We start from the raw sequence: 16,200 nt of genomic DNA, 5'->3' as shown, positions 1-16,200 counted from the left end.
TTAGAAGTATGCACACTGTTCTGAGCCTCCCAGTAACTGTGTGAAACTTTACTTATTGCATAATTATTTATTGCTTGTTTCCTCACAGTGACCTTTGCCATTCTATAGGAAGATTCAGCAAGGTGAAGGGGTGCTGCACACTCGATTAATTCTCAGGCTGCAAATAAACCCAGGCCAAATATCAGCCCCCTACGCTTGAATCGGTGCAGACAAAGAAGAGTCAGGATTGCGGGTTTGCGGGAAGTCCGAGAATCAGCCCAGTGTGGCCGTAGGCTTAAAGCCTATTGTTACTTGTGTGATGATCTGCTTGTGATTCAGGCTGCAAACTGCCAATAGCAACACATTAGCCAAGTCAACCCCCTCCTTAGCAGCTAAAAGCAGTGCAACCTGCAACTACTAAGCTGCAATTGGCATCAAACTGACGCGCTGGTCAAGTCCAAAAAGCAGGAAATCCTAAAAGTACATGGGAAATCTGCTTCCATAAGGGCACATTTTAAATTACTTAAAGGGATACGGTCATAGGTTTTTTTTCTTTTTCTTCAAAACACATCAGTTAATAGTGCTGCTCCGGCAGAATTCTGCACTGAAATCCATTTCTCAAAAGAGTAAACAGATTTTTTTATACTTAATTTTGAAATCTGACATGGTAGACATATTGTCAGTTTCCCAGCTGCCCCAGTCACATGACTTGTGCTCTGATAAAATTCTGATAAAAAAACTCTTTACTGCTGTACTGCAAGTTGGAGTGAAATCACCCTCCTCCAATTCCCCCCAGCAGCCAAACAACAGAAAAATGGGAAGGTAACCAGATAGCAGCTCCCTAACACAAGATAACAGCTCCCTGGTAAATCTAAGAACAGCACTCAATAGTAAAAATCCAGGTCCCACTGAGACACATTCAGTTACATTGAGTAGGAGAAACAACAGCCTGCCAGAAAGCAGTTCCATCCTAAAGTGCTGGCTCTTTCTGAAATCACATGACCAGGCAAAATGACCTGAGATGCACCTACACACCAATATTACAACTAAATACACTTGTGGTTCGGGAATAAAATGTTATATTGTAGAGTGAATTATTTGCAGTGTAAACAGTGCCATTTAGAAATAAAAACTACCAGCTAAACTAAAGATAGACAATCTCTGTCCAATATTCGGTGCGTGTATGGCAGGAGACGATCGGCCTAGTCGAAAAATTTTGATTTGTCGCCTTTGAAGGGTCATTATTGGTGCTAAATGGTCAGATACAGGTAGAAATCTTTTCTATGGCCACCTTTAGAGCATCTGGGAAACTGAAATGTGCAGCCCCATTTCAGATTTCAAAATCAGTTTTTTTTTTGAAAAATGGATTTCAGTGCAGAAGTCTGCGGGAACAGCACTATTTACTGATGCAGTTTGAAGTGAAAAAAAAAACATGTTTTCCTGTAACAGGCACATGATGTGTGAGCTTTGACAGACAGGAAGATTGAACTATATTCATATCAGCTGGTGCAAAAGTGATCCAAGGAAATATCCCCCCCCCAAAAACAAGAAAAAATATGAAAAAAAGTTGAGTCTATGGGAGATAATTCATAATTCGGAGCTTTCTGGATAACAGGTTTCCAGTTAACGAATCCCATACCTGTACTCAGGGGCACATCTTAAACTGATGGATAAAGCAGAGCAGCAGCCTATCAGTCTCCAGTTTGCAAGTGTCCTAGAATGGAAAGTTTTACCCAAGTGCTCTCTAAGGGTATTGTTATACAGGTATGGAAATCTGTTATGCGGAAACCCGCTATCCAGAAGTTTCTGTATTACGGAATTAACATCTCCCATAGACTCCATTATCAAATAATCCAAATGTTCTAAAATGATTCCCTTTTTCTGTGTAATAATTAAACAGTAGCTTGAACCTGATCCCAACTAAGATATAATTAATCCTTATTGGAAGCAAAACCAGCCTCTTGGGGTTAGTTAATGTTTACATGATTTTCTAGTAGACTTAAGGTATGAAGATACAAAAAAATAAAGATCTGTTATCCGGAAACCCCCAGGTCCTGAGCATTCTGGATAACAGGTCCCAAACCTGTACAAGAAATCCAGCAGAGCTATGGTTTATATAGTGAATGAGGTTAAAAAAAAGCAAACTTGGTTTTTATTTGATGAAAGTGAGATTAAAACAAACAAATAACATATGAAGGGAATGAAAAGGTGCATAATTCTTACATACGTATAATATCTACTCACCCTTAAACTTTGATCTGATATTCGCTAATTCCTTGTTGATTCTTTTTATTTCTGCTTCTTTACTTTTACCTGAAAAAGTGGAGAAAACAAGCTGTGAGATGCAGTTCAGCGTCATAAAACCAACATGGCTGCCCAAAAAAGCCCCCCGTGTCAATTTGAATTCAGAGGCTGCGCTTATATATAAACACTGCACCTGTGTGTGCGCCCCTCTTATAAAAGGGAGTCACGGGAGGGGGATTCAAGAGAAAGGCCTCCCTCTGTGACCCAAGCATAACCATATACAAATAAAAGAGGACACAGAGGGAGACATCACACAACTGGAAATACACCACATAAAAGGAAACAACTAAGCCTTAAAGGGGTGGTTCACCTTTAAGTTAACTTTTAATAGAATGGCTAATTCTAAGCAACTTTTCAACTGGCCTTCATTTTTTCTCTTATAGTTTTTGAATGATTTGCCTTTTTCTTCTGACTCTTTCCAGCTTTCAAATGGGGGTCACTGACCCCATCTAAAAAAATAAATGCTCTGTAAGGCTACAAATGTATTGTTATTACCGATGCACCGAATCCAGGATTCAGCCTTTTTCAGCAGGATTGTGCCTGGCTGAACCGAATCCGAATTTGCATATGCAAATTAGGGGCAGGGAGGGAAATGGCGTGACTTTTTGTCACAAAATAACGTGACATATGCAAATTAGGATTCGGAACGGTATTCTGACAAATGTTTTGTGAAGGATTTGGGGGATCGAATAAATCCAAAATAGTGGATTTGGTGCATCCCTAATTGTTATTGTTACTTTTTATTACTCGTCTTTCTATTCAGGTCTCTACTATTCATATTCCAGTCTCTTATTCAAATCAGTGTATGATTGCTAGGGGAATTTGGACCCTAGCAACCAGACTGCTGAAATTACAAACTGGAGAGCTGCTGAATAAAAAGCTAAATAACTCAAAAACCACAAATAATAAAAAATGAAAAGCAATTGCAAATTGTCTCAGAATATCCCTCTCTACGTCATACTAACAGTTAACACAAAGGAGAACAATCCCTTTGAACCTTAAAATGCTGCTTCTAAATGAAAAGACATTGAAGTGCAAGAACCAAAATGATAGAAAAAGAGAACAGCAACCATCGCTACAGAATGTTCAAGTTTTTGGGGTAATAACTGCAAAAATTCAAAACCAGTGAAAGCTCACAGGGCAGGACAGAGTCAGATGAGCAGAGCTGCTAATAAAGTAAAAACAGATGCTTCACAAGTGTAGCTGATCCTCCCAATCTTCCTGCTTCCCCCTCTGTAACTGCCAACGTCTGCTCTTTTCTCTTCTTCTGTTTCCTGACCCTGTTCTCAATTCCTCTTTGTTCTGTCCCTTCTGGGCCACTGTATTCAGGTCTCAGCACAGTCCTAATAGCAGTACTTCATTCAATAAAATATGTTGTGGCAAAAGACTATTACTTAGTTCTCCTGTTCTGCATCTGGAAAATCTGTCTCTAGATGCCATTTAAATGTCTGCACTTAATATAAAATAGTTATGTGGTTTATCTAAGACCTTCCATAACCTGCATTACACTTTATTACAGGTCTGCCCTTCTTCTACGTTCCTACACATGCTTTGTTGAGGGCTAACCTTTTAACAAGGCACAATCAAAGCCAACACTTTTGTTTAGGCAGCTCCTAACTCGGGATCTCCCTCAACAAACTCATCAAGCATTTACCCCCCCCCCCGAACTCCCCAATCCTTTGTAGTTTAAAGTCTCCATATCATTAAATAATTTCTGAAGCTGCCCTTTGCTTACACTGATACCAAACACAATCTGACTAATCAGCGGGGGGGGGGGGGGAGAGCTTGTTTATATAAACTATAGTAGTACTAGTAGTAGTATCTGTTATCTACTGTGTATCCTGTGCTTGAATGGCTGCCCCCATGGCTACACAGCAGCTTGTTTATATAAACTATAGTAGTACTTATCTGTTATCTACTGTGTATCCTGTGCTTGAATGGCTGCCCCCATGGCTACACAGCAGCTTGTTTATATAAACTATAGTAGTACTTATCTGTTATCTACCGTGTATCCTGTGCTTGAATTGCTGCCGCCATGGCTACACAGCAGCTTGTTTATATAAACTATAGTAGTACACAGCAGCTTGTTTATATAAACTATAGTAGTACTTATCTGTTATTTACTGTGTATCCTGTGCTTGAATGGCTGCCCCCATGGCTACACAGTAGCTTGTTTATATAAACTATAGTAGCGTTTCAGAAGCAAACCCAACCGGGTGTACCAGTGCAGGACAACACTACATTATATTGTCATGAATTCAAAATGCTTTAATTTTTAAAGTGTTACTTTTCCTTTAAGTGATGCCAGGCAAATGCCATTAACTTGAAAGAGCACATCTGAGCCCCTCCAAGAGACAGGTTCCAGTAATAACACAACTAAACCATACTGCCTGCTACATGACATACTGCCTGATTAGTATTCACCTTAACACATCTATAACGGCACAGAGATAATATCTCTCCTGGCTACAATATAAAAAGAACTACCCTTTCACGCTCTGCAAATGTGCAATTTTGATTTCACAGTAAGAAGTAAAAATATGTAATACCGGTCACTCTCTGTATTTGAAAAGCAGCATCCCAATACACGTTATTAACAATTTCTATTATTACATAACCCCCATAGAATATTACCAATAGCCGAAGAAGAGAGCCTCCCCTTCACCCAGTAGTAATTGTGTTGTCCCATCTAATCTTTACACAAGGCAAGATCCAGTTCTTCGTCCAACCCCACACTGACAGGTTCAGCCTGTGCTGTTTTCAGTAGGGATGCACCAAATCCAGGATTCAGTTGGGTATTCAGAGGATTCGAACCGAATCTGAATCCTTAAAATCATGTGACATTTCGTCACAAAACAAGGAAGTAAAGATTTTTTTTAGCCGTGCACTTATTGTGTGGCTCTCTTTTTCCCTCCCGCTCACTGATTTGCATATGCAAATTAGGGTTCAGATTCGGTTTGGTATTCACAAAGGATTCAGGGGTTCAGCCGAATCCAAAATAGTGGATTCGGTGCATCCCTAGTTTTCAGAAAGACAAGTTACCCCCCCCCATACCTTGCTACAAACTGTAAAACGTTAACAAGCCTCCAGCTCTACCTAGTTGCATGTGTTGCCCATGTGCTGAGCAGGAATAAACTCACTCAGGTATCATTACCAATACAATTGCTACTGTGTAACATTATTTCCTTCCATACAATCACTATAGTGTCACTGGTTTGCCAGACCTTATCCCGTGCTAAAGTAAAAGGCCCCCATAGGCCGATAAAAGCTGCAGCTTATTGGCCCATGTGTGAGGCCATCGACATGCTTCCCCGGAACGATATCTGGTCGAAAGTCGGCCAGATCTCGATTGGGCAGGTTGTGTAAGCGGTCCCGCGATCTGACCGCCCATATCAGATCCATTATGATCCGATCGTTGGGCCCTAGGGCCACGATCGGATCAGCCCGATATTGCCCACTTCAATGTGGGCATATTGGAGAGATCCGTTCGTTGGCGACATCGCCAAACTAGCGGATCTCTACGTCTATGGCCACCTTAAGGCCCCCATATACGGGCCGATAAAAGTTCCGACAGACTAAGTCGGCAGCCAGTGGCGAAACTACCGGGGGAGCAGGGGGTGCGATTGGGCCAGGGCCTGCACCCCCTCAGGGCCCCACGGCAGCTCACGCGCCACTGACTGTCGGAGATCCGGGCTTATTCCGGGTGTACGGAGGGGGACCCGGCTGCACGTCCTGCGCCAGGGCCCGCCCCCCTCTAGTTACATTACTGTCGGCAGCTTATTGGCCCGTGTGTGGGGCCATCCAACGGGCTTCCCCGGAACGATATCTGGCCGAAAGTCGACAAGATCTCGATTAGGCAGGTTAAAAAAACCCGTCAGTTCGCGGCCACATCTATGCGAGTATGAGGCCCCGCGATAGGACCGCCTGTATCAGATCCATTATGATCCGATCGTTGGTCCATAGGTCCCATGATCAGATCAGCCAGATATCGCCCTTCAATGTGGGCATATTAGGGAGAGATGTGGCCAAACAAGTGGATCTCTATGTCTATGGCCACCTTAACAAGCTTCTCCCATACTTCCATTTCCTACTCCCACTCCATTTACTCTAATCTCTTTTAATTCTGAGAATGGCAGTTCCCATCATTGTGATTGGTTCCCTTTTTATGGTCTCTCCTCAGCATTCACCCTATTCACCCAGTAGAACAGGACCAGTTCCCAGTCTATACAGACATGCAGTGTGACAGGTCCAGTTTACTTCTATAGACATAGCATTACAGGCTTATCTTCCACCATCAATTCCCAAAGAGATTTATTTTCCCACCTTCTTCTCTGCATAGAAGTATTTAGGCTCATCCACCCTCTACCAAAGAAAATATCATTACTATAAACTGTTACTGGTTCATTTGCCCCCGTGTGATTATTTATTATACAGAATAAGAAATCACGGAGTCCCTTAAAGGGGTTGTTCACCTTCAAACACTTTTTTTCAGTTCAGTTGGTTTTAGATTGTTCACCAGACATAAAGACTTTTTCCAACCACTTTCTATTTGTGAATGTTTTTCTAATATTGAAGTATAAAGTTTTGATTTTCACCTTCTAAAGCAGCTGTGGGAGGGGGGGTCGCCGACTCTTTAAAGGGGAACACCACAAAAACATAACTTAAGCTTTTTGAAAAGTAAACATCATTTCATGCAACTTTGCAATATACATAATTTAAAAAATATGCAGACTTTTCATGATTTTTAATGGTTTCTGACAGTTCCCTAAGACTAGTCCCCTGCTCTCCTGCTGATCTGTCTGACTTCTTTGCTGAGCTGTCTGACTACTGTTACATTGTATCAAAAGCCACCTGTCCTTAGATCACATCCTCCAAACCCCACAATTCCCTGCACGTGTGATTTACAACAGAACATCCCAGTGCAATGCATTGTGGGTTATGTAGTTCCTGCATGTTGTCTGTAAGCTGTGGAAAATGTATTACAATTTGTAACATCAGTGTTTAGTCCCTCCTTCCCTGCCAGGATTTCAAATGATGCAGAAACAGAACAACTGTTAAACAGCTGGATTTCGGCATTTATTCATACTTTCTGAAAAAAAAAAGGTAGCTGTGATGGATAAATTAGGGGTTTATGGGTTATGTGGGCCTCTTTGATCAAATTTTGGTTTGGAAGCTGGAGTTCCCTTTTAATTGTTCTAAACTGATACATTTAATTGATACATTTGTTATGTTTGTCCCTGCGGAGCAGAATCTCTGGGTTTCATTAGAGGCAGTTACAATTGATACAATAGTTGCTAATATTCCACAGATACTGCTGAGAAATGGATCAACTAAATGTGTCAACTAAATGTATAAAATTATAACAGTGCAGAATCTGCTCCTGCCAGACTGAAACACCAGGGACAGGAACATTAAACTCTCTAAACTTAAATTTTGGGAAACCGGTAAAAAATAAAAGATGAAAAGCAAATGAAAAAAGTCTTATGGTTTATGGTGAATATTCTGAAAACAACTGAACTTGAAATAGTGTTTGGAAGGTGAATCACCGTGGTTCACCTTTACCATAACTTTTAGTATGTTATAGATTGGCTAATTCTAAGCAGCATTTCAATTGGTCTTTTTTCTTTTTTAGTTTTTTTAATTATTTGCCTTCTTTCCAGCTTTCAAATGGGGGTCACTGACCCCATTTTAAAAACAAATGCACTGAAATGCTACAAATTTATGGTTATTGCTAATTTTTATATCTGATCTTTCTATTCAGTCCTCTCCTATTCATATTCCAGACTCTTATTCAAATCAGTGCATGGTTGGGTAAATTTGACCCTGGAATCCAGATTGCTGAAACTGCAAACTGGAGAGCTGCTGAATAAAACCCTACTCAAAAACCACAAATAATAAAAAATGAAAAACAATTGCAAATTTTCGCTATCTCTCTCTGCATCATACTAAGCGTTAATTCAGAGGTGAATTAGTTTGTGCTTTCATTGCTGCAGGGTTGAAGATAAACCTCCAACCATTGCCAGCGAGTGAAAGGCTCACCTCCCCACACAGTTACAGGCTGAGCCATGTTTCTATTTCCACAGAGTTACAGGTTGAGCCACGTTTTTATTCCCACACAGCTACAGGTTGAGCCACGTTTTTATTCCCACACGGTTACAGGTTGAGCCATGTTTCCATTCCCACACAGTTACAGGTTGGCCCACATTTCTATTTCCACAGAGTTACAGGTTGAGCCATGTTTCTATTCGCGTACGGTTACAGGTTGAGCCACGTTTCTATTCCCACACAGTTACAGGTTGAGCCACGTTTCTATTTGCGTACGGTTACAGGTTCACTCACGTTTTTATTCCCACACGGTTACAGGTTCACTCACGTTTTTATTCCCACACGGTTACAGGTTCACTCACGTTTCTATTCCCACACAGCTACAGGTTGAGCCACGTTTCTATTCCCACACAGCTACAGGTTGAGCCACGTTTTTATTTCCACAGAGTTACAGGTTGAGCCACGTTTTTATTTCCACAGAGTTACAGGTTGAGCCACGTTTCTATTCCCACACAGCTACAGGTTGAGCCACGTTTTTATTCCCACACAGTTACAGGTTGACCCACATTTCTATTTCCACAGAGTTACAGGTTGAGCCATGTTTCTATTCGCGTACGGTTACAGGTTGACCCACATTTCTATTCCCACACAGCTACAGGTTGAGCCACGTTTCTATTCCCACACAGTTACAGGTTGAGCCACGTTTCTATTCGCGTACGGTTACAGGTTCACTCACGTTTTTATTCCCACACGGTTACAGGTTCACTCACGTTTTTATTCCCACACGGTTACAGGTTCACTCACGTTTCTATTCCCACACAGCTACAGGTTGAGCCACGTTTCTATTCCCACACAGCTACAGGTTGAGCCACGTTTCTATTCCCACACAGCTACAGGTTGAGCCACGTTTCTATTCCCACACAGCTACAGGTTGAGCCACGTTTTTATTCCCACACAGTTACAGGTTGACCCACATTTCTATTTCCACAGAGTTACAGGTTGAGCCATGTTTCTATTCGCGTACGGTTACAGGTTGACCCACATTTCTATTCCCACACAGTTACAGGTTGAGCCATGTTTCCATTCCCACACATTCACCCCACTTCCACATTTAGACAAACGTGCATTCTGTAGTTTATTTCTGTGAGGACAGGTTTTCAACCAACTATTCCCTCTGCTTGGTGGCCACTTGAGCAGTTTCCATTGCCAGAGAATAACAGATACAGAACACCCTTCCAAACTTACAGTACAACAATAATTTTGGGGCATTGGCTTTAGATGAACCTTTAAACAGAATCTAAAGGTCAACAAGGTATTAGGATAGTATGATTTAGGCCTCTAACAGGCCTAGGCCATTAAATGCCATTGGCAGGGAAGATCTTCTCACAATATACTGCACACAGCCAATATAAAGTTCACAACACAAAATAATTTGCATTACATGCCACTAGAGAAACCAGTACATTGTGCATGAAAACAGAATAATCAGCACAATTGTAAATCTCTCTGCTGACAGTTTGTTGATTTTCCATAAGTGCAGCCGTCCTGAGCACACTGAGCATGTGCAGTGCCACTGACACTCAGAGGATGGCCTGACAGGAGCTGCTGCAGACAACTGAATTGCTGGGTCAATAGGGTTGTAGGACTGATCTGGTATAGTCACTTCAGTATATGACAAAAAAAAGCTTTTCTTACCATATTCTCTACAAGGTTTTGGTTCTCTTTTAGGAAACACTATTCCTACACATCTGTATGATTTCAAGTGACAGTTTCTCTCCATTATTTCTGTCTGCAATGCAGGGTTGCCAGGTTGGCGATTTCCAAGTCAAATTGGGCTACTAATTTAAAGCCCAGGCGGGTTTTGAAAGTACAAATTAGCCATAGTACGGATTTGGGCTACTTTTTGGGCCTTTGGCTGGTTTGTAATTTGGAAAGCAGCCAAAGTTTTTTTTCTTGCCCTAATGTGCCAAGCCTGTGTCTCCCAATGCATGTTGGGTATTATAGTTTTTGTTTAACAATTTGACAAGTTTAATGTAAGACTACAATATCCAGCATGCAACGGGACTGACTTGTGTAGAAGTCGGGAGTTACCAGATTTTAGGCTCGGTATCCCAATCTCTCGTCACTCTTAAACACTTTTTTCTGTGACTTCCCTCAATTTCAGGGCAAAAATCTACTGGCCACAAAAATGTCTATAGGTTGAGCGGTTTTACCGATATTTACTGAAATTGTATATGTATTAGGGCCTTATGGGGCTCATTTATCTCCTGGGCCCCCCTCTGTAGTTACACCCCTGGTGACGGGCGAATCTCTTCCCATTTTGCTTCATGAAAAAGGCGTATTTTCATATATATTCTTTATTTCTTAGACTTGTTTTCACTGCACACATTGTGTTATTTTTGGGCTCGTTTTCAAGCATCACTTGGCTCGTTTTTCGGCTGGTTTTGTAGCTGAATTTGGCTGGTTTTGAGAATTAGACCCAGCAACTAGTTATGCACCGAATCCGGGTTTCGGCCTTTAGGCCGAACCGAATCCTAATTTGCATAAGTAAATTAGGGGCGGGGAGAGAAATCGCTTGACTTTTTGTCACAAAACAAGGAAGTAAAAATGTTTTGCCCTTCCCACCCCTAATTAGCATATGCAAACTAGGATTCAGATTCGGCCAAATGTTTAGTTAGGGATTCAGGGGTCGGCTAAATCCAAAATAGTGTATTCAGTGCATCCCTACCAGCAACCCTGCTGCAAAGCCACATGATCCTGATCTTGTCACATCATGAGCCCACCACTATACACTGCAGATCCCCCCTTGTTTGCCTCAGTCACAGTGTAAAGTGCCAAGCCCAATCATTGAAGAACATCTACAGTCATTAGGTCAGGAGCACTGGCACTGTGTCTGTCAGAGAACTACAACTCCCAGCATCCCCTACGAGCTCTGGTAGGTGGGAGGAGTAGTTGTGCAATTGCAGGAATGCCCAGAGCAAAGGAATGAGTGAGAAATACACAGAGGTGCCCATGGGTAGCAGGACAGGCCTCTCTTATAACGCCACACACTTACAGTTCCTGATGTCGGAGATGAACACGGCCAGTCCCCGCATCCCGTCACCCTTAGAGACAGCCGGCATCTTCCCTGGAGTGAGCGGTCCCTTCCCACCCTGAAGCTGAGCTGATCAGATGAGCTTGGGCAGCTACCCTACACCTGGAGAAGGAAAGCGCCGATAAGGGGGAAGAAGCTGGGAGCAAGGGGCAGCAATACACGGGTAATAAATGCCCCTAAATAATGTCTAAATGCGCCAACCAAAAGGGGAGAGAAAAAGCAGGGGAACAGCAGGAAATCCGCAGCAGGGGTTGGCCCCGCCTCTCCAACACAACCATTGGATCCCAGAAGGGCTCCACCCCGATGAGTGGTCAATAGCTCCAGTCTATCACACACGTCTGGAAAAGGCGGTGACAGAAGGGTGTGGCATGGGAAATGACGTATTCCGTCCAGCTCAGAATCCGCGAATGAGCGCTAGATTGATGCTGAGCTGTGATAGGTTGTAGCCTAATCAGTGAGGCGGGACCAATCAGAGGCCCGCCTTCTATTAGCTTTCACACAGAGTAACGGTTCTTATAGACTCCAAACTACCAGACTCCGCCTCAGTGCGAACTGATCCAATTGGAACGATGTTATATCCAGTCAAAGCTTATGAGACGGGTGTCGTCGTGTGGTGGAAGCTGTAAAAAATAAATATATGTGAAAAATATTCCCCAGTATCTGTCTATGGTTCTCTCTAACATTATCTGTGAGGAGAAATATGGGCAATTCCATGAGCCCGTTGTTAGGAAACAAAAGCAGCTCTCAGGCTTTCCTCAGTATTTCTACTACTTCACGTTCTCTTGTGGTTTTATAGTAGACTTCAGCTGTGAAGATCCACATTGCACAAACGTCTGTTATCTGGAAAACCCCACGTCCCAACCGTTTTGGCTAACTGTCCCCATACCTGTAGCCTTCTTACAGGGGTTGTTCACCTTTAAATTAACTGTTAGTATGAAGTACAGCGCGATATTCTGAGGCAATTTGCAATTGGTTTTTATTTCACTAGGGTCCAAATTGCCCTAGCAACCCTGCACTCATTTGAATAAGAAACTGGAATATAAACAGGAGAGACCCACTTGAATAGTAAGAAGAGTAACAAAAAGTAGCAATAACAACCCAGACCCCGCCCACTCAACATCACAGTTAAAAGACCACTCAGACATCAGCTCTAAAAAAGGTAACCCCCCCCACCCAAATGATAAAAAGCAATTGATGGTCAGAGCACCCTTAAAATTTAAAAAAAAACTGTGGCGCCAGGGCCCCCCATTAAAGTTTTTTAAAGAGGTGACCAGGGCCCCCCTATAAGTTAAAACAAAACATTGGCACTAGGGCCCCCCATAAAAGTTTTTTAAAAAAAAACATTGGTGCCAGGGCCCCCTTACAAATTAAAAAAAAATTGGGGCCCCGGAGAATATTTTTTAAAAAAAGATTAGGCAGGGGCCTATAGAGTATTAAAATAATACATTGGTGGACAGGTGATTAAAAAAAAAAAACACACACACACACATTGGTGTTCAGTAGAATTGAACTTCTGGCTTCAGGACTTTCATTTCGGCTGTTTTCGTGACTTCGGGTCATTTCGCCGCTTCAGGACTTTCATTTCGGCTGTTTTCGTGACTTCGGGTCATTTTGCCACTTCAGGACTTTCATTTCGGCTGTTTTCGTGACTTTGGGTCATTTCGCCATTTCAAGACTTCAGTTTCGGCTGTTTTCGTGACTTCAGGTCTTTTCGCCACTTCAGGAATTCAACTTCGCCTCTCTTCCTGACTTTGGGTAATTTTGCCACTTCAGGACTTTCATTACGGCTGTTTCTGTGACTTCGGGTCATTTCGCCGTTTCAAGCCTTCAGTTTCATCTGTTTTCGTGACTTCGGATCTTCAATTTAGGCTGTTTTAGTGACTTTGGGTCTTTTCGACGCTTCAGTACGTCAATTTCGCCTGTTTTAGTGACTTTGGGTCTTTTCGACGCTTCAGTACGTCAATTTCGCCTGTTTTAATGACTTTGGGTTTTTTAGCCAATTTTTTAGCCGATTCAGGACTTTAATTTTGGCTGTTTTCATGACTTCAGGTCTTTTCGCCGCTTCAGGACTTCAGGGGTTGCCCAGCTCTTTTGAAAAGTGCAACACAGCCGGGCCCACCTTCAGGCCCTGGCTGGTACAGGAGTACCCCCCTGAACATGCCCTTTAAAGTCATGTGACATTTTGGGGGCATGACTACCTTAAGGCAACAGCTACTTTTACTTTGTGAGATACAAGTCTTGCCTACTAGGTATTACTATATATTAACAGTTACATCTCATAAACATTATGGCTCTTTTCCTTTTCTTCTGATTTTATGAGGTAGTTCACCCTTAAACAGGGCAGGGCCAGGCAGACTGGGCACAACAGACAATCCAGCCTAACTTGTTGCCCCACACCGTCACATACGTGCAGACAAAGGCACACATCAGCTTTTAGTATGATGTAGGCTGAAATTATTTGACTGAAAGATAAAAAGGTGAGAGCCTGGATAGAAAAATCAGCTCACAAGATTGTCTCACATGCGCCGCGAGGTCACCAATCAAACAGATCTTTCCCTGACATTCCAAATTTTTAGATCACAACAATGGGAATATCTGGATGATTTTTGGTCTTTGTTTGAAGGGGTTGAATGGTCAGTTTAAATCTACCCATGAAGGGCCACCTTAAAGGGCAAGCCAACCCCAAAATAAATTTGCCTAATAAAAGAAAACATAATTCTTTACATTATACATTCAGTAAAATTTTTCTATGGTTTATTAGTTAGTTATTTGTATATGTATTGCTAGAGTCCTGCGCGGGTCTATTTTCTTATAACTGTACCGACCCATACCCGCTACCCGTGACCCTCAATTTTTCCCCACTGATTCACTACCTGAGCCAACCCGAAAGAGGCCAACTAACCTTCTGACCCGGGGACACGTGAAACTGGAAGTGACGTCACTTTGGGGTCAAATCTGCACAAATATACCAGAACCACAGGGAAGGATGGGAGGGATCAAGCCTGCATCTTTGTTGGGCACAGAGCCGTGTTACCCGCAGACCAGTAGCGTTCCTAGAGGGGGGCGGGCCCTGGTGCGTGATGCGCAGCCGGCGCTGCCGGGGGGCCCTGAGGGGGGTGCGGGCCCTGGCCCGCTCGCACCCCCGGTAGTTCCACCACTGCCTCAGACTGCTTGCACAATCAGAGAATCAGGGAATTTTTGCCCAAAAGCTGACCGTGGGTACCCGACCCGGTGCAGAACTTTATGGGGTATATATATCAAAAAGTCCACTAGAGTGAAATACTGCCTATGAAAGGGTAAACTTTCACCCTTTGATGTATATGTCTTTAAAAATCCCATAGAAATGAATGGAGAGAGGCGGTATTGCACACCAGCGGACTGTGGTGATCTCTAACTTCACTCTTTAAAATATAAACCCCTGTATTGTTATTGAAAAATTAGCAAAATGATATATTGCAAACTTCCTTAGAATGATGTTTTCTTTTATTTTGATTTGCCCTTTAATACAAAGTAACAATAAAATTGTAGCATAGAGCAATAGATTTTGGGCTACTGTGACCCCATGTGAAAGACGTAAAGAGGCAAAAGAAGAATTCAAATAATAAAAAGCATAAAGCATCCAGTCCTTTATTAATAATAGCTGAAACTAGGGATGCACCGAATCCATTATTTTGGATTCGGCTGGACCCCCCAATCTTTCGAGAAAGATTCGGCCGAATACCAAACTAATGTGAATCCTAATTTGCATTAGGATTTGGTTCAGCCGAGCAGAAGGATTAGGCCGAATCTGAATCCTGCTGAAAAAGGCTGAATCCTGGACCAAATCCTGGATTCCGTGCATCCTTATCTGAAACCACAATAATGATTGCAATAGTCACGTATATTTGCTAGGGCATAGATCTGGGTGTATGTAGCGCTATAACCCAGTCTCACTTTAGACTCTGGACCAGCAGTAAAGCTTCCCTGGATATTATCTGGAAGATGCCTTTGTAGGAAAAGGTTCTTGTGGAAGTTGCCATGCAGCGTTCCTGGTGTGACTATGCAGAGGAAATAACTGATAAGCCATTTAGAAAACAATAGCTTTGCAACTGGATGGTGAGCTATGAGGGTCAAATGTCATTCCATGGCTCTCTACACTCCCATAGGATGAAAAATATTATTGTACAAAACAGGAAACAGGACTCGTCAGCTACAAAGAAAGTTTTTTTTTTTCCTGTAGCAGTGTATTTGTATATTTTTTCAGCTTATGATAATTTTCCCACTTTCATGCTTAAAAGGGTGGTTCACTTTTGGTATATTATAGTGTGGCTAATTCTAAGCAACTTTTCAACCGGCTTTCACTTTTACTTTTTTTTTTAAATCGTTTTTATAATTATTGCTACTTTTTATTACTCACATCTCTATTCAGGGCATCTCCTATTTATATTCTAATCTCTTATTCAAATCAATGCGTGGTTGCTAGGGAAATTTGCAACCAGATTGATGAAACTACAAAAAATGGATATATGCTAAATAAAAAGTTACCCAGAAAGCTCTGAATTATGGGAAGGCCATCTCTTAAAGACTCCATATGCAAATAAATTCTAATTTTTAAAAATAATCACCTTTTTATCTGTACTCAGGGCAACCATCAGGCCCGGACATGAAGGGGAGCCGTCAGTGCTGCACTTGTAGAAAAAGCCGGGCCCCCCTTGACAACACCAAAGCCGTAGCCCCGCCGAAGTCCAGAAACGGCGAAAATAGCCGAAGCCATGAAAATACCCGAAGCAACGAAAAGA

General features: G+C 42.3%; 1 protein-coding gene across 2 annotated transcripts in view; it reads right to left on the bottom strand.

Moving 5' to 3' along the window:
* The window catches only part of LOC108697267 (AP-2 complex subunit alpha-1), a 44,645-nt gene extending 32,906 nt beyond the window's left edge, over window positions 1–11,739 (bottom strand). For both annotated transcript variants that reach the window (XM_041571640.1, XM_041571641.1), the window contains exons 1-2: window positions 11,384–11,739; window positions 2,224–2,292 (exon numbers count right to left, since the gene is read on the bottom strand). In XM_041571640.1, the coding sequence (XP_041427574.1) occupies window positions 2,224–2,292; window positions 11,384–11,450 (136 nt within the window). In that variant the 5' untranslated portion in view covers window positions 11,451–11,739. The remainder of the gene's footprint in view (window positions 1–2,223; window positions 2,293–11,383) is intronic.
* Window positions 11,740–16,200: the final 4,461 nt, after the last annotated feature.

The sequence above is a fragment of the Xenopus laevis genome, chromosome 7S (assembly GCF_017654675.1).
Source record: "Xenopus laevis strain J_2021 chromosome 7S, Xenopus_laevis_v10.1, whole genome shotgun sequence".
Lineage (NCBI taxonomy): Eukaryota > Metazoa > Chordata > Amphibia > Anura > Pipidae > Xenopus > Xenopus laevis.
This window is presented reverse-complemented; position numbering and strand designations above follow the sequence as displayed.